This window comes from Pteronotus mesoamericanus, unplaced genomic scaffold (assembly GCF_021234165.1).
Source record: "Pteronotus mesoamericanus isolate MK-2021 breed Mesoamerican mustached bat unplaced genomic scaffold, CSHL_Meso_final contig_75, whole genome shotgun sequence".
Taxonomy (NCBI): domain Eukaryota; kingdom Metazoa; phylum Chordata; class Mammalia; order Chiroptera; family Mormoopidae; genus Pteronotus; species Pteronotus mesoamericanus.
In genome coordinates this window covers 4,758,704-4,777,370 of record NW_026555249.1, presented here as the reverse complement: position 1 = coordinate 4,777,370, position 18,667 = coordinate 4,758,704, and the positions used below count along the sequence as shown (strand labels likewise).

At 35.6% G+C, this 18,667-nt stretch overlaps 1 protein-coding gene across 3 annotated transcripts in view; it reads left to right on the top strand.

Moving 5' to 3' along the window:
• Window positions 1-18,667, top strand: part of ZFR (zinc finger RNA binding protein) — a 74,834-nt gene that overhangs the window by 20,572 nt on the left and 35,595 nt on the right. For all 3 annotated transcript variants that reach the window (XR_008530033.1, XM_054583916.1, XM_054583915.1), the window contains 7 exons: window positions 336-618; window positions 3,231-3,375; window positions 5,348-5,566; window positions 11,268-11,515; window positions 14,359-14,550; window positions 15,312-15,603; window positions 17,495-17,688. Coding sequence is in view for 2 of the 3 variants with exons in the window: in XM_054583916.1 (XP_054439891.1) it covers window positions 336-618; window positions 3,231-3,375; window positions 5,348-5,566; window positions 11,268-11,515; window positions 14,359-14,550; window positions 15,312-15,603; window positions 17,495-17,688 (1,573 nt within the window). In the remaining variant the exon portion in view is untranslated. The remainder of the gene's footprint in view (window positions 1-335; window positions 619-3,230; window positions 3,376-5,347; window positions 5,567-11,267; window positions 11,516-14,358; window positions 14,551-15,311; window positions 15,604-17,494; window positions 17,689-18,667) is intronic.

Below are 18,667 nucleotides of genomic sequence, written 5' to 3'. Positions count from 1 at the left end.
AACTGTATGTACAAGTATTTTTTTAAATTTCAAGTTTGATCAGTTTTTTCCTTCCTAATATTGGTTCCTATTCCAGTTTGTCATCCCTGCTTTGTGATGTGATCTGTGATCTGAAACATAATGTGTTACTAATGTATTGAGATTAAGGAATGAAAATTACATAACAGTGACAAATATGGTATTGATTGGGAGGTTCATTAAATTCAAATAAAATACTTGATCTTTTGTAGTCTTGTGATTAAATTACTTGAAATGTACTTTTTGTTTAAGTGTATTAAACTCCTAGGTTTTAAAATTAAATTGTATTATGTTTATTCTTCTACTCCACAATATAGCCAGCAGCCAGCTTCGGGTGTAGCCTACTCTCATCCAACTACAGTTGCTAGCTACACTGTCCACCAGGCTCCAGTAGCTGCGCACACAGTTACTGCTGCCTATGCACCAGCAGCTGCCACAGTTGCGGTTGCCAGGCCTGCTCCAGTAGCTGTTGCAGCTGCTGCAACAGCTGCTGCTTATGGAGGCTACCCCACTGCACACACAGCAACGGATTATGGTTATACCCAGAGACAACAAGAAGCACCACCACCACCACCCCCAGCTACTACACAAAACTACCAGGTAAGAAAACTATTAGTTTCAGTAGCCTTAACATAGAGGCTTCGGCATCCTCAGTGTATGATATAATGTCTGAGCCACCGTTTCTCAAACTTCGGTCTTTCAAAATGAACCTGTAATAATAGAGAAAAGGAAATGTGTTCCTAGGTAATTGAGGCAGGGGCATAGTTCAAGCATTAAGTTTCTGTGCTTTGAGTTTTATATTAATAATCTCCCCCGAGCCCATTTCACTATATTTGTTTGCTTTAATTTTGAAAAATTCACACTGTTTAAGTATTTTAATTTTACACCAAGTTTTTGAGGAAAATTAAGATATAGGGAAAATGCCACTTGTTTGCACTGTGGCATTATTTGTCCACTTAGAACACAGCTGTTCCTCCTATTTTGAGAACCATGAGCCTAAGCTGTACAGGACAAACAAATTATAGTGTCTTTTTGAAACTTACTGAGGGTGGAATTTCTGGTGTCTGTACATTCTTTCCCTCAAGATGTTCTTTCTTAGTATATAACAGAAAATGATCCTGCTCTTATCCAGTTGCTTTTTGTTCACCCTTGTGAGGATGTAAAAATTTAATTATCTTTATAGCGTTGTGTTTATTAAGGTACTAAATTACTGTGTGCTTATTTAATTAAATTTGGTCCCAGTTTCCTTTAACCCATTTTTATTTTCTTTTTATTGAATTTATTGGGGTGACATTGGTTAATAAAATAGTACAGGTTTCAGGTGTACATCTCTATAATACATCGTCTGTATATTGAATTGTGTGTTACCACCACCCCAAGTGTCCTTCCATTGTTTATCCTCCCATAACCCTCTTCTACCACTCTGCACCCCCTTTTCTTCCTTTCCCTCTGGTAATTACTATGCTGTTGTCTGTGTCTGTGAGGGTTTGTTTTTGCTTTTTAATCTCTTTACTTTTTTTACCCAGCCCTCAACCCCACCTCCCCTCTGACAGCTTTCAGTCTGTTCTCTGTATCTGTGAATCTACTTCTATTTTGTTAGTTAATTTGGCTCATTAGATTCCACATATGAGTGAGATCATATGGTACGTGTCTTTCTCTGACTGGCTTATTTCACTTAGCATAATACTGTAGGTCCACCCATACTGTCACAAAAGGTAAAAGTTTCTTCTTTTCTACGGCCAAGCAATATTCTCTTGTATAAGTGTACCACAGCTTTTTTATCCACTCATCTATTGATGGGCACTTGGGCTGCTTCCAAATCTTTGCTATTGTAAATAAGGCTGTGATGAACATAGGGGTGCATATGTTCTTTCGAGTTAGTGTTTTTGGTTTCTTTGGATATATTCCCAGAAGTGAAATCACTGGGTCACAAAGCAGTTCCATTTTTAAATTTTTGAGATAACTCAGTACTGCTTTCCACCGTGGCTGTTCCAGTCTGCGTTCTCACCAACGGTGCACAAGGGTTCCCTTTTCTCCACATCCTCTCTAACACTTGCCATTTGTTGATTTCTTGATGATAGCCATTCTGATAGGTGTGAGATTGTATGTCATTGCTGTTTTGATTTGCATTTCTCTGATGATTAGTGACATTGAGCATCTTTCCATATGTTTGTTGGCCATCTGTATGTCCTCTTTGGAGAAGTGTGTATTCAGGTCCTTTGCCCACTTTTTAATTGGAGTGTTTTTTTGGTGTTGAATTTTCTACGTTCTTTATAAATTTTGGATATTACCCCCTTACCAGGTATATCATTGGGGAATATGTCCTTCCATTCAGTGGGCTGTCTTTTCATTTTGTTGATGGTTTCTTTTGCTGTGCAAATTAACCTGTTTGTTTTTAGGATCTGTTTTCTAAACTTTGACCTTTCTGGACTTTGCCTAGTTTTCCTATATTCTTTTTAATTATGGGAATTTATTTTGATTAAAAAAATGACATGAATCAACAATATTAGTATTCACTATTAATATTTGGCAAGTTACTAAACAGGGAATTCCTTTTGACTTTTGTCATGGTTTTCATTATGTCTAGAAACATAATATAATAAATTCAGTTATTCTTAACAGGATGAATGAAGCCCATCTTTTTATCCGTTCTCCCTACTTCTCAGCCTTTCTACCTGCATACCTTCCCATCCCTCACTTGAAGCTGTACTGGAATTCACCAAGCTCACCTTGATCTTCATTGCCTTGGAGATTTATATTTAATGTGCCTTCTTCCTGGCACCTCTGTTCCCCTTTCTTCCATCTGGAAGCTCCTATTCATCACTGTGTTAATGATAGTAATAAATAAGGAAGAATGAAAAGAAAGCCGGAGCAATCACAACGTTGAGAATACACAGGTGTTCTTTACTATAGGACCCATCTTTAAGGAAAAACAGCTATGAATTTTTTTAATAAAATTATTATTTTTTAAACATTTTTAAATGTTTTGGTAGTTTTTCTGATATTAAAAGTTAAACATGCTGCTTGACATGGTTTTGACTTTATTAAGTCCAAAGTGAATTCCCTTTATAATTGAATTTGACTCATATATCTAGGTCTAGGTATATATTTAGTTTTTTTAATTTCCTTTATTACACTTTTATATAGCAAGATGAGGGGCATTTACTGTATCTTTACTAATAAAAAGATTTTCTTTCATTTTCTTTCCTTAGGACTCGTACTCATATGTAAGATCCACAGCTCCTGCCGTAGCTTATGATAGTAAGCAGTACTACCAACAACCAACAGCAACTGCTGCTGCTGTAGCTGCTGCTGCCCAGCCTCAGCCTTCTGTTGCTGAAACCTACTATCAGACAGGTAGGTGGGTTTTATTAACATACACGGCTTCATTGTGAATTACTGAAATATGTTATTAGGGTAATTTTAATGAAGATAATGCTCTTTTTAAGTCTGAACAGGTTCTATACAAAAATGAAATTTTTCTGTTCAAATTATACTTGAGGCTCTCTCTCTCCTGTTCCCAGTATTAAGCATCCCAGTATTAAGTATTAAGTATTACTCATCGTGTTATCTTGAAAGATAGGTTCTAGCCATGTCCTTCTTTTTCTCTGCTAGAATGCCTTTGAGTCCCAAAGAGAAGGCAATGGAAGCAATGCATGATCATGCCCTTCTCTTCTGGAAATGTATTTCATTTCTGATCTTCAGCTTACAGTCTACTTCCTGCTGAAATAAGCAGTTCAAAAGCAGTTCTGGTGGTAACCTCTGGCCACCTTCTCATCTTTGCCAGAAATGCCCAGGACACACTGCTGACTGCCATGTAACCAGTAGAGACCCTTTGTGGGTCCATATTTTTAAATCACCTGTCTCTTATCTGTACTGACAGTTGGTTCTGTAACTAGCCATCGATATTACAGTTGGCTCAAACACAGGAAGTGTTTTGTCTGCAAAGAATCCTATGTATTTGTAGTCTGGAAGATGGATTCTTCTGTGGAGTTTTAACAACTTTTAAAACAAAGCTCTCTGGGATTCAAAAAGTAGGCAACCTTTTTATTTTAATTATTTTTGAAGGAGCATGAGAGTATGCTCCTTGCAGTAGGGCCTTGGGTTAGGAAAACAGTAGGATTGGCTTCTAGTACTGGCTTCACCACTAATGTGGGCAAGTGATTTTTTTATATCTTTTCATCTCTGTTCTCTTATTTATAAATAAGGTAGTTAACCCAGATCTCTCTAGGATACTTCTAGTTCTAAGATTTTATGTGTTCCTTAAAAGTGGTTTAAAAATATTTTGAATTAACATAACCCCGATTTTTCCTATAGCCTCATCTCAAATGATTTGTGTGTACAGCAATCTATAGTGGACTTCCTGGTTTATTATAAAGGTTAGATTGTGTGTAAAAGTACTGTGTTATTTAAGACTCAGAAGACCTTGATGTAGTCTAATTTCTGACATTGAGTATGTAACTTTAGTTTTCTTTTTTAAAATGTCTGCAAAAAGTTTTATAAAACTTTTAAGTGCTATTTATTTAAGGTACCTTTATGTAATTGAGCATAAAATGAGTTTGGCCCCCCCCAGTATCCGGGCCTTTCTTAGAAATTATATTTGTATCCTTTAGTGATCCTTAATTGGTGATTAAATGAATTCAGTGATTGATAATGAGGCTGATGAGATTTTTAAAGTATACATTTGTTTTGAATATGGTCAAAGGCAGCAGAAAGTTTAGCAGAGACATTAATGGTAGCCATATATGAAGAGCTGCACTCAAGCTATTAATTGCATTTGAAGAGTTGTCAGAACCTTGTGAGTTGGAATTATGGATGAATCAGTAAAATGTGATGACTTGTATATGAACAGGTTCCCTATAATCAAAAATTGAAATTTTTACTGTGAATTCAAATATATACTTTGAGGCTCTCTCTCTCCTGTTCCCAGTATTAAGCGTAACTCAAGTAGACTGACTAGCCTAAATACATAAACACACCATTTCCAGAAACTTTATTAATACCTGTTTTAAGTAGTACTGGTAATCTCAGTTCTAAAGTTTTACAAAACATCATTTTGGAAGTATGGAATGAGATAGTAATTTATATAGGTATTATATTTTGTTTAATTGGTAATCAGAATTTTTACCCATTTGCCGAGAAGAAATTGCTAGCATCTAATTTACAGTTAACATTTAACGTACTTTTTTAATAGTTTTCCAGGATGTTGGTACAGTAACTATAGGTGTACCTTGCAGATATTGTAGGGTTTGTTCCAGCCCACAGCAGTAAAGCAAATACTGAAAGTGGTTTACCCTTCTAATTTTCTGATGTCTCTTTCTCAATTTAGCTCCCAAAGCAGGTTATAGCCAAGGTGCAACTCAGTATACACAAGCCCAGCAAACTCGACAAGTGACAGCCATAAAACCAGCGACACCGAGTCCAGCTACCACTACTTTCTCCATTTACCCTGTATCTTCCACCGTACAGCCTGTAGCGGCTGCAGCCACTGTGGTGCCATCCTACACCCAGAGTGCTACTTACAGTACCACGGCAGTTACTTATTCTGGTAAGACTGATAGAGAGCATTTAAATAAATAAAGACATTAGAGACTTTAAGTTGTATGCTGTTTTGTTTGTTTGTTTGTTTTTAAGCCAGGAAGATTTTAGCAGAACATGAAATGCTCTTTGGTCATTTAAAAGCTGGTCAGGGGCCTTGGGCCTAGCATTGCAATTAGAAAAAATAACACAATGTTCTACTAGTATTCTATATCCTTTCTGAGTTCTTCGAATGAATTTAAAACCTTAAAGTTAACAAGAGAGTACCACTGACAAATTATATTATTTATTTAAGCCCTCATGGAGCTATTTTTTCATATTATCAGGAATAAGTAATCCATGACAATATTTGTTAGGACTTACAAACATTCATAAGATGATGGTTACGTAATACACATCTCAGAAGGATAGTAGTTTTCCTTAAATGATCATATATTTTTCCTTCAAGAAGTATAATCACTAAAACCTTACTATGAGATACCTGAAGTATTTCAGTTATTAAAAAGCACACATTACTTTTTTGTAGACATTTAGTCTTATACTACTGTATAGTTTATTGTTTTGCATTTTATTTATTCCTTAATACCCTATTTTGTTCCATGGAGGATTTAAGGTGACATGGGTAATTTCAGTTCTTACCACTTGATACTTTGTTGTAGCTTGAGTATTTGAAGCATGCCTACTGAATTAAATTTTTTTTAATTTCTCAAGGCCAAACGCTATGATGGATGCTAGGTATACCATGGTGAAATTAGGCAGGCATGGAGTATTTGGGAATGAGAGTTTACTGTGGCTGTGATACAGGATATATGGGATAATATCAGGAGATGAGACAGAAAATGTCAGTGTGAAAAAGCCTTGTAGGCTCTGCTGTGGCGCCTGTCTTTATCTTGTGGGTGGAAAGGGCGCCAAGAGGAGATACTACAAAAGGGAGCAATGGGAGCGGATTGTGAGTTCACTGTGACAGTCAGGTGCAGGTGAATTGAAGTGAGAAGATGTTATCATTCCTAGATCTGTCATTCAGGATTGCCCAGATGAAACTTTTCTGCCTCTCTTTACCTGATTAACCAGTTATAATTGTAATGGAGTTATTTCAGTGAAATTTGAGTGGATAGATTATTTTTTAATGTCCACATTAGCTTCAGAATACAGAGCATGACAGTATGCTTTCCTTTATATTATGTGAATAACACCCATTATTTTAAACTGGAAACTACAGGTTAAAAAGGAGAGAAAATTAAATCACTGGACCTCTACCCCTAGACACTAACTGCCGTTAACATTTTACTATATATCTTTCTACTTTTCCATGGAAATATTTGTACATAAACATCATGGTTTCTTTATAAAAAAGAATTTGTCTTATATGTACTATGGTGTAAACCACTTCTCATTGTGAATGTCCTTTCATGTTACTAAATATGAAGATGTATCATTCCTTTAATGTTATTCTCCAACTTTTTATTTTAGAAAATTTTCCTTCTACAGAGAAGCTGAAAAAAATAGTAGAGCTGCTTATATAACATTTTCCTAGATTAACCAATTATTAATATTTTGTCACATTGGCTTCATTTCTCTTCTCAAAACATTTTCAAGTGGGTCAGCAGTATATAAAAGGTGCAAATGATCTGGCGCTTTACCCAGAATTTTTCAGCATGTATTCGTTCAGGGCTTTCTTTTACATAGTCGCTTCACAAATGTCATAAAAGGAATTGAACATGGATTTTTATCTAATAAATTTTTTCAGTTTTCCACAAATGTCTCTCAAATGGCTGGGCTTTCTGTGTGTTTGTGCCTTGTTTTCAATTCAGGATTCATTCAAGAGTCATGGATTGTATTTGGTTGTCTTGTCTTGTTTGAGGTGTTTTTGTTTTTAATGTAGAATAATTCCCTGTTTTCATCTCTCTCATGACCTTGACATTTTCTTAAGAGTTAGGCCAATTGTAGGCTATCCCACAATCTGGATTTATCTGATTTCTTTATGCTTAGATTCTGGTAGCTTTTTAGTCAATAAAACTAAGCAAACTTTCCATTTCATCATATCAAGAGCACATAATAAATAATGTCAGTTTATTCTTTATCGATGACAGCAAGTATAATCACTGGTTAAAGTGGTGACTGTCGAATCTCTCCCTTGTAAAAATATGTTTCTCCTTTTGTAATTAATAAAGTAATTTGCAGGCCTGTTTCCCATCTACCTTTCACTCTTACAGTATTAGATCCTTTGAAAAATCTCTTAACTGAATCAAGTCTTATAGTGGTGGTTACAGAGTCCTTTTATGTCAGTTCTTAGGCATTTTTCTCCAAAGAAGAGTTTTCTCGTCGCTTTTTTGTACTCATTCTTTTTTATTTAGTGTAGGATAATCCATTACTCTGGGGGCAGGGGAGGATTTGAGGGACACTCTGTCCCAAATTTGGCCAATGGGATTCTTTTCACACCGGCTCCTGAGTTGTTTGGCTTTGGCATCATTAGTCTTTTACAATTCTTTCCTTTCTGGCACAGTAAGGTGTTACAGATAAACAAGATTTTCTTTCCTTAGATTCACAATTAACCATTTTACAAAGAAGCCATGGTTTCTTATGTGGCAGTATAAAGAGGATCTATGCTTAGAAATACGTAATATTTCTAACATTTTGTTGTATCGATGTATTATATTTTAAAATTTCTCTCTTTTTAAGATTTTATTTATTTCTTTTTAGAGCGGGGAAGGGAGGGAGAAAGAGGGACAGAAACATAGGTGTGTGGTTTCCTCTTGTGCACCCCCTACTGGGGACCTGGCCTGCAACCCATGTGCCCTCGCTGGGAATTGAACTGGTGACCCTTTGATTCACAGACCGTCACTCAGTCCTCTGAGCCACATCAGCCAAGGGTAAAGTTTCTCTTTTGGGACATTCAGTTTCATATTATAGAAAAATTAAAAACAACACTGGGTAAAATAATCCTTGTGTGTAAAAATTTGTATACTTACCAGTTGTTTCCCTAAGATAAATTCCTATATTTGGAACTGTTATATCAAAGGGTATGCACTTTTTTAAAGAATAAGTGATGCACAGCATGCATTTGCCATCCAGAGAGATCATTTTTAGGGCATCTGAGTATATCAGCTATAACTTAGGTTAGCTGTTCTTTTTATCTCATAAAATGAGCTCTAGAATGTTGCTACATATTAAATGGTGGCTTATAGCATGATAGATTTATTATTGAAATGGTATGTTTTTGTTTCTGATAGTGTACATTTAAAAATTATATTAAGTGAAACTCTTAGTATTCAAAATTTAGCTTTTACTTAGGAGACACAGCCTTATATTTGTTTTTCCACAAAACTTTTTACAAGAAATATATATTTGTTTGCTAGTAATCAATAGAAGAATTAAAGATGTTCTTTAATAACATTCCGGAATCATTAGCCCACTTTTCAGTTCATGCTTGACAGTCCAAAAACTAAGACAGTAAGCTATAATTAAGCTTGCCTTTTACTAGTTTTAGACTGCATGTGTGCAGATAAAGCACGTTATTTGTAAATAGTAAGGTTACCTGGTTGATTTATGGTTTAAATAACTCAGTGTTTAAAGGAACTCACAATCTCTTAGCCTCAGTTGGGCGCACGCGCGCGCGCACACACAATCCCCCCTCCCCCCCAAATCTTGGTCCTCCAGCATTGTAGAATGCTGTTGGCTTTATTCTACTTTTTTTTTCTTGATATGTAATTCATGAAGTTATATTAAAGTGGCATTTTTTTTTAATCATTCAAGGACAGTCTTACTGATTTTAGAGACAGAAGAAGGGAGGGAGAAAAACATCGATGTGAGAGAAAACATGGATTGGTTTCCTCCTGTATGCGCCCTGACCGGGGACCGAACCTGCAACCCAGGCATGTGCCCTGACCAAGAAACAGACTGGCAACCTTTTGGTTACAGGGCCATGCTCCAACCTACTTAGCCACACCAGCCAGGGCTTAAAGTGACATTTTTTACAATTTCCATACACAACTAGTCATTTGGAAAAGTCTATTTTAAAGATTTCATACATAAATCATGGTCCTAATTGGTAATGATATAAAAATAGCTTTGTTATTTTTAATTGGATGATTTTATGATGGTGTTTAAAGAACAAAATTTAAACTGTTTTTGTGCCTATAAATTTGAAAGCATTTGGCTCTGCACTTAATTATGTTCTTATATCACATTCTTCAGTAGTAGAGGCCATTGGGAAGACTGACCAGTAAACAGTTTATTGATCTATATTCTTTTAACTGGTTACATCAGTTGTTTTCTAATATTTTTTTATGTGATCATATGCTTATTATTGGTATGTTTACCTACTTTCTAGTCTCAGTTTTAGATTTTTTTATCACACTTATGTATAGACATATATAGAATGTTGATAAGAATGTGTATAATTTAATAACCTGATATAAAAGTCTGGGAAGGCTTTTCATGGAAGTTGCCTGATTACTCTCTCCTGGATATGTCCAGTTTTGGATTCCTGTGATTGTGATTTCCCATGCATCTTAACTCTCACCTTCCCAATTTATGTTTTCTTTCCTGTGTGTGTAGATACAGTGGAATCAGTGAGTCATACGTCTTTAACTTTTCATTATAGCAGTCTGTATTTGAGAGAGCAAGAAGTTCTGGGGTTTTTTTAAGTAGTAATTCTGTGCTATTCTGGCAGTTAGGAGTGTCTCTCTCTCTCTCTCTCTCTCTCTCACCCTCACATTACATGGCTCTTTTCTAGTAAGAAATCTTACTGGAAAATGTGATAAGTAGGGAATCCACGAAATTGCCAGAGAGATCTTAGTTTAGAAGGGGTAAGATTTTTAGTTTTCAGGTAAGCTTATAAATAAAATCAGTGACTTTGTCAAATTTAAAACTTTTATAGGTCTTTAAATCTGTAAATCACTGAATGTAAACAACATGTACATATTATGTCAATAATTATCTTAATATACTTATTCATTTAAAACTTTGAACAATACAAATGGGTAGAATTCATACAGTTAACCAAAAAATATGGTGCTTTTTCATCTTTTGGAACATGAAACGCAGTAGTTAATTCCAAAATCTTTTATCGCTGTTCTATATATTCATCTGAGCCTCCAACTCCATATCACAGACTTCTGCAAAGTTTTATTCACCTTGCTCTTCTTCAAATCAACTTCTGTCAGCACCTGCTGTTATCAGATGCACAACACATCATTTGCTGGGATTCAAAATCTTGATATCATCTTTGTGTGTTTTCACCTTCAGTCATAGTTTTCAACTTAACCACCAAGCACATGAAATCTTATTTTCATGTGGATTTTTTTTTCCTATTTATTGTCTTAGTTCAGAGCCTTCCTCAAGTCCAACACTTTTCCAGTTGTATTTAGAGGAATTTTGTTTGGAGAAATAGTAATGGGTTCTGTAGCCACATAAGTTTACCATATACTCTTTTATCATATTCCTCCAACTGAACCATAAGTTTCCTGAGGACAAGGACCTTATACTTTCTTTATACCTCCATAACATCTAGTGTATGTTGACTAAATACTTGATTGACTTATATAAAACGAAGATAAATGTTTTCTAGGTTTGTGAGATACACATTATTTGTAAACATGCACGTGTAAATCTACCTTTATTAGCAGAATTTATTGAATTTAAATTCATAACATTTAACTTGGCCTTTTATAATTATGTAACATAATCTTTGTTTGATTTTTGTTTGTAAGGTACGTCTTATTCAGGTTATGAAGCAGCAGTGTATTCAGCTGCATCCTCCTACTACCAACAGCAGCAGCAGCAACAGAAGCAGGCAGCAGCAGCAGCTGCTGCTGCTGCTGCAACAGCTGCCTGGACAGGGACCACTTTTACTAAAAAAGCACCATTCCAAAATAAGCAACTGAAACCAAAACAGCCTCCCAAACCACCCCAGATTCACTATTGTGATGTTTGTAAGATCAGCTGTGCTGGACCACAGGTACTTATGTTGTATGTTTTACCACAAGTCTTCAATGGTTATTTTTTAATAGTTACATATGTTTGATATTCTTGCTTTTGTGCCTACAAAGAAGGTTTGCATTCTCTTTTCTGTTAGCTTTTAGCTAACATGTACATAGGTCACTAAATGGCCATTTTTTAAAAGGTATTTGTATTGAGACATAAGAATTAAGGGAAAAAAACTGTAAAAATGATTATGAATGTAAATGAAAAGTGGGCAAATTGGACTTTTATCCAAAAAGGATACTTAGCTTTTTAAGTAAAACTTAAATTTTGCTGAAAAATTTTATATTCAGATTAATTGGGATTTGGGGAGATTGAATTTTTCTTTTTTAGCCTTTATAACTTGCTTTTTCTTAAAGCTTTATACAGAGTTCTTCAACTTAAGACAGTTGATTAATTGATCCCTAGCTCTTCTTCAAGGTCCATTTTAAGTGTATGTACAGAATTTTACAGCTGAAAAAGGATGAGATAGAGATAATTGTTTACACACTTGTACTAAAAATGAAAGGAGTTTGTCAAATGTATTATTTTATTTTTTTGGAGAATATAAATAGCAAGAAAAAATGTCTTTCTGGAATTTTAAAAACTCAAATTCTTTTAAGAATCTACAATTTTTAGGATACTATTTATAATGAAACTGATTTTTATATATGCTTTATATAATATTACTTATTTTGTGTAATTTCCTCCATGAGGGAATAGGAATTCAGGGAACAAAAAAGGTGTAGGGAAGTGTCTTTTTCAAAAAATACCAACTAATGAAGAGTACAGAACCTTTATTCCCTCCCCCTACCACCACCTTTTTGGTCTTTTGTTTTCTGGTTGCTACATCTTAGTGATTTAGGTATTAATCTGTTTATAAAATCTAATGAGTTCAACTCCCTTCCCCACTTTATTTGTTGATATTGTACTTATCTTAAGAGTGTCTACTTTTATATAAAAATTTGGTAAGGAATTTGGCAGGTAATAGGCATATTATTTGATTGAGACCAAATTTTGACTCTCTAGTAGTTTCTTCCAGTTATACCTGTCTCCCACCCCTGCCCCATCTATGTACATTCTTTTTAACTTACTAGATCAGTTCTGTTTACTTTTTAATACTGAATTTTGGGGATATTTTCAGTTACCAGCATCCACTGAATTACTGTCAATAAATTAGGGAATCTTTTCATATGTGGCTACATAAAACAGTGTTTGTCCCTATTTGGAATGTGATAGGAAATGGTTTCATTGTGATTGCATAGTTGAAGGAGAGGGGACAGATGAGGAATATTTACAGTGACTGGGAGTAAACATGAAATGGAGCGGTATATTGGTCTTACTATGAGGAGTGTATCCTACTCTATGATGGCTGTTTTGAGAGGATGATGCTGTGAGTGGCAAATGTAAACCTAAGGGATTTATCCAATATGTAGCACCTTTATACAAGAATAGAACATGGCTCTAGGGTGATAGATTAAAAGCAGCATTTAGAATGAGTGTGTGTGTGTGTGTGTGTGTAGCTGACCATTCACTTGGGGTATCTGAATGGTTACACAAGGACAGGTCAGGGGTACTTCTGCAAGTCAGATGCAGTGTCTTAATGGATTAATGGGCCTTAGGGAAAAATATCATTGATATTGTGAGTCAGAGTCTAGGTGAACATGAGGAAGAGTAGTTAATTGAGATTTAAGGGGCCATGATTTCAGTCCTGGCTCTGCCACTAACTGTGACCTTGAGCAAGTCAGAGACCTTAACTTCTTTGGGCTTTTGTTTCTTCACTTTTGTAATAGGGACTTGTCCTAACTAACAGGCTTTACTTGCTTCATGGGGCCACGTCAGGCTGCCGCAGATGAGAGAAGAGTCATATGGCTGGGTCTTAGGTCTCCCTTTTTTGTTTCAAAAACAGCAGTTTTCCTTACTTGTGCATAATATTTTTTATAAAAAGGATTCTTTTACTTAAAAATTAGAAAGTCAGCTCTGAAATTCTATGATGAATTCATAATTTTATGCTAATTATGTCTGTCTTAACAACTTAAAAAATATGAAAGAATAACTAATTGGCCCCACTCAAGAATAAACAAACTAACCAGTAAGCCATATTTACTTCCTCTCATTTTAATAAATCTGCCTTCTTAATTGAAGACAATTTTTAATACATCGTTTCACTATTTTGTTTGCTAGTATTACAGTAATTTTTTTTGCAATTATACAATTTTTGCTATTTTTTAAAAAATATATAATCTGTATTATACTTGTTCCTTTACTGTTTAGTCCCCTTACACTCCTCTCCCCCAGCAATCACTATGCTGTTGTATTTTAAGTAGGCTTTTGTTTATGGTGGCAAGAATTTTATGTGAAAGTGCACTCTGAGTTAGAAAAGCCAATTTTGTAAACAAACATACCTGTTTGTTAAGGGTTGTGTTACCATACATTAACATGTTTTCCTTCTCATGATGTAGGTACCATTCCCTCCCATCTTAATCCTGTAATTAATTTCTTTGTGGAATGATCACTGTCTTCTCTATTCAGCATTATACATAAGCAGTAAAAGATACAAATTCTTGAAACTGAAAGCAGTTATCTTATATTGATACTAGGGATGTATGTGAAAGTCCTTTGTAAATGAAAGTGTTAAATATGTTCTTGGTAAACAGGATACAGAGAAGCACAGATGTATTAACGTGTGTAGAAAGTCCGATAAGATTTTGTTAAATTGCTTTTAAAATTGTTTAGGGCTCATTTTTAAATGAGTATTACAGATAGGAGAATTGAATAATTTAAATGATTTTCTATCTAGAAAATTAATGAAATGAACTTTATCCTTTTTGTTTGAAACAGACTTACAAGGAACATTTAGAAGGACAGAAACATAAAAAAAAAGAAGCTGCATTGAAAGCCTCACAAAATACCAGCAGCAGCAACAACTCTACTCGTGGGACTCAAAATCAGCTACGTTGTGAGCTCTGCGATGTGTCTTGTACAGGAGCAGATGCATATGCTGCCCACATTCGTGGCGCTAAGCATCAGAAAGTAGGTGGTTTCCCCTTCCCCCGTCTCCCTGTGCGCACGCACACGCTTATGTCTTATTTTACTTTTTTAGTGGGAGAAGGGAGTAAAGTAAAACTGGCCCCAAAACTTTGAGTGTGTTAATGAGCCTTTTTTTTAAAGTTCCTTTTTTTTTTTTTAAAGATTTTATTGATTTTCAGAGAGAGGGAAAGGGAGGGAGAAAGAGAGGAAAAGGAACATTGATCATTTGCCTCTCGCATGCCCCCAACTGGGGATCTGGCCCACAACCCAGGCATGTGCCCTGACGGGGAATCGAAATGGCAAACCTTTGGTTTGCAGGATGGCATTCATTACTCTGAGCTACACTAGCCAGGACTTACAAGCCTTTTTAATATGCTAATAAATATAAAGGTGACATCAAATAGTCATTGTTTAAAGAGGGAAAGATTGGAGACCTTTCTTTAAATTGAGCTAGATCATTTATTCTACAAATTGGAAAATTACATGTTTATTTTGTCTATTATTATGTTTAAGTCTAGGTTGGTATTTATGTGGCCAAGTCATTTCGTCTTTATCTGCCTGAATTTCCTCACTGGTAGTATATGGCATATGTATCCATACCTGCTTTACAGAAATTATTTTCAAAGTAATGAGTTTGTGTATGAAAATACATAACAAAAACAACAAAGAAAAATGTAGTTTATATTTTAATTTTATATTGTCTTTTAGACAAACTTAAAAATCTATACTCTGAGTTTCCTAACAATTGTGCATTTATTTTGTAGGTGGTTAAATTACACACAAAACTTGGTAAACCCATTCCTTCAACAGAACCAAATGTTGTTAGCCAAGCTACTTCTTCTACAGCTGTGTCTGTTTCAAAACCGACTGCCTCTCCTTCAAGCATCGCAGCAAACAATTGTACTGTGAATACTTCATCAATTGCAACTTCCTCAGTGAAAGGTCTTACAGCTACAGGAAACTCGTCTCTTAACAGCACATCCAACACTAAAGTCTCAGCAGTGCCTACAAATATGGCTGCCAAGAAGACATCTACCCCCAAAATAAACTTTGTTGGCAAGTACTAAAGATTCTTTATGTTCTGCCTAACTCTGTCAAAGTAATATTTCTCTTCCAGTCCATGACTTACCTTCTGCTTCTGCTCTTGTACCTATCTTCTCCGTTCTTCCCTGGGACTTTGTTGAATCACATTTCTATTTTTTTCCCTGACTTTTTAGTCAGTCCTCTAATGGTTTCTTCCCTCTTCCTTTCAGCCATGCAAGTGTGCCTTTGTCTTCCATAGTCTTAAATTTTAGAAAGATGTTTTCCCATTTCTTTTATCCTCTCAAACTACTAACCTAATTCTTACTTTCTCTATTTCTGTACTTCCTCTCCAGTCCTCAGTCTGTTACAGTGTATCCATTCTACCCTTCTCTGAAACTGCTTGCAGGAGTCACCAAAGACCTCGTTGCAAAATTCAGTAGCCAGTTTTCAGTTTCATCCGGTTGACATCTCTAACATTTGACACAGTTGACTACTAAACCTTAAACCTTAAGATACTTCTTTCTCTCTCTGTCATCTGTCTATTCACCCCTTTCTCGGGTATCTTTATTGGTTCTCTTGCCTTCATGTTCATTAAATGGTGGTGTTCCTAAGATTCTGATTCTGTTCTCATCTTACTCTACTCACCCAGTATTCATGAGTGGTCTCATCGATTCCGTTGTGTGCAGTGACTTTAAAATCTTCTGGGCAAACTCAAAACCCCTATCTGAGTCTTGATCCCTATTTTAGTTATTCTCTGGTCATCCTGTGTACAGCTGTATAGATGCCTACCGGTGTCTCATTTTAACCCATTGTCTCATCACAAGAGTACCATGAAATAATCTCATAAAATTGCTGCTTTTTCACTTGGTAATCTTCGCTGACATTATTTCTTAGTTATTGCCTCCTCTAGTTGTTTACTTAGTCCTTTTGTTCTATCAGTACAATATTTCTACCTCCCAAGAAAGTGTCTTCATAGCCACTGTCTTGTTTTTAGGCCTTCAAAGTCCGTTCCTCAGAGCTTTGTCTCCTATTGCATCCAGTCTCTCTAATACTTGTTAAAGTCATTTTATGAAAATGTATGCCAAATTATGTTAAACTCCTCACTAAAGGTTCCTGTGTCATACCCCCTTGCATATAGGAAAAAGCTATGTTCTTTAATTATTCTGTCAAAGGCCCTTCAGATTCTGGCTCCTGCCTCATGTGTCATCTTCTCTACCTAGGTAGTTATTCAGAGTGAATTACTGAGTCTTCCTTAAATTGACTGTAGTCTTTTTAACTCCATATTGTTGTGCTATTTTATACATGCTATTTTTTCAGTTCAGACATCATTCTTTTCCTTCTGCCTAGCCAGTTCATACTCGTTACTCTTCTTGCAAAGCCCAGTTCAAGTGTCATACCCTTGGTGAAGCCGTTTCTAATTGGATCAGATTCAAGGGTAACGGCTTCTTTGCTTTACATTCCCACAGTACTCTATTCATATTTATTAAAACTCGTATCACAATGTATTATAATTACTTGTATCTTCCCTTCATTGTTGGCAACTCAAGGCAACTACACTGTCACTGTCTTATTACCAGAATGTAGGACAGTGCCCAGTTCCCTCAGCAAAGGACTAGGGATACAACCAAATAAGGCTTAGACCCTTCCTTTTCAGATTCTTGCTGTTCACTTTTAGGTACTTGATATTATAAGAGCTGTGGTAGTGTTGGATGATGGAGAAGGGGAAAATCCAGACATGTGTCTCATCAATAGGATAAAAAAGCCAAGTGGTTTATATGGTTCTTCAAATTTTTGGTCAGTTGTATATTCAGCAGGTTTTTGACTACTGGTAGAAAAAATAATTTTATCTGAAGTTTTTGTTGTACCAGTTACGTATATATTTACACAAAAATAAAGTTATTGTAATTCTTTTATGCTTTTCTAGGTGGTAATAAGCTGCAATCAACGGGAAATAAAACAGAAGACTTAAAAGGAACTGAATGTGTTAAAAGCACTCCCGTCACTTCTGTACAGATTCCAGAAGTGAAGTCAGACACAGTGTCAGAACCAGTCACGCCTGCATCTCTTGCTGCTTTGCAGAGTGATGTGCAGCCAGTGGGCCATGATTATGTGGAGGAGGTATTGATTTGAGAACACCATTGCTGTGAAATTAGATAAAGGGAAAAAAGTGTGTCACTTTGTTGGAGGCCTTTAATTTTACATGTAAAATTAAATTATATTCAGTTATATTTTAGATTTAGGTTATGAAGAAACATTAATGTAATCTTTTAAGGGTTTTTAAAAAGCATGCACTTGACCTGGCTGGGTGGGTCAGTTGGTTGGAACGAGGTCCTACAGACCAAAAGTTTGTGGGTTTGATTCCTGGTCAGAGCACATACTTAGATGGTGGGTTCAGTCCCCATTTGGAGCGTGTGTGGGAGGCAACCAAGCAATGTCTGTGTCTCCCCACCATGGCTGCCACCCTCCCCGCCCCCGCCCCGCTTTTCTCTAAAATCAATAAATATATCCTGGGGGGAGGATTTTAAAAAAGAAAAACATGCTCTTTAAGTTTGCCTAAATGGCATCACAATATTATTATTATCTCCTTGCTGACACCATTCTTCTGTCCTTCAACTGTCCTGAACCATACAAATTAAAAAAATTGTGAGCAACAAAAATTTTGACAAAAAGAGCTAATATTTTATTTTTCTGAACAATCACTTAGTTTCATGTGTAAAGTTAGGGTTGCTAATAAAAAAGATGCTGTTCATTTGGATTTCTAAGCTGATTAGAAAATTTCCTGTTTTATAGGAAAGTAAACTCAGTCATGGAGGAGTGAGGGAACAACAGTCTTGATTTAAGCATTTGCTGCTGGTAGAAAGACTAACATAGAGTGATGTAAAACTATTATTTATTTGTAACTGTAGAAAATCTGTAAGCCCACTGAACTTCGTTGTTCAGTGAACTAAGTTGTGAAGATTAAATGAAATGAAGTACCTAGTATATAGTAGATTCCCTATCAAGTTACGTTGGGTTCTTTGTTTTCAAGGTGGAAAATTGGGTTATATAGTTTACATACAGTTTTAATTTAAAGAGTAAGATCTAGTTATCTAAAAAA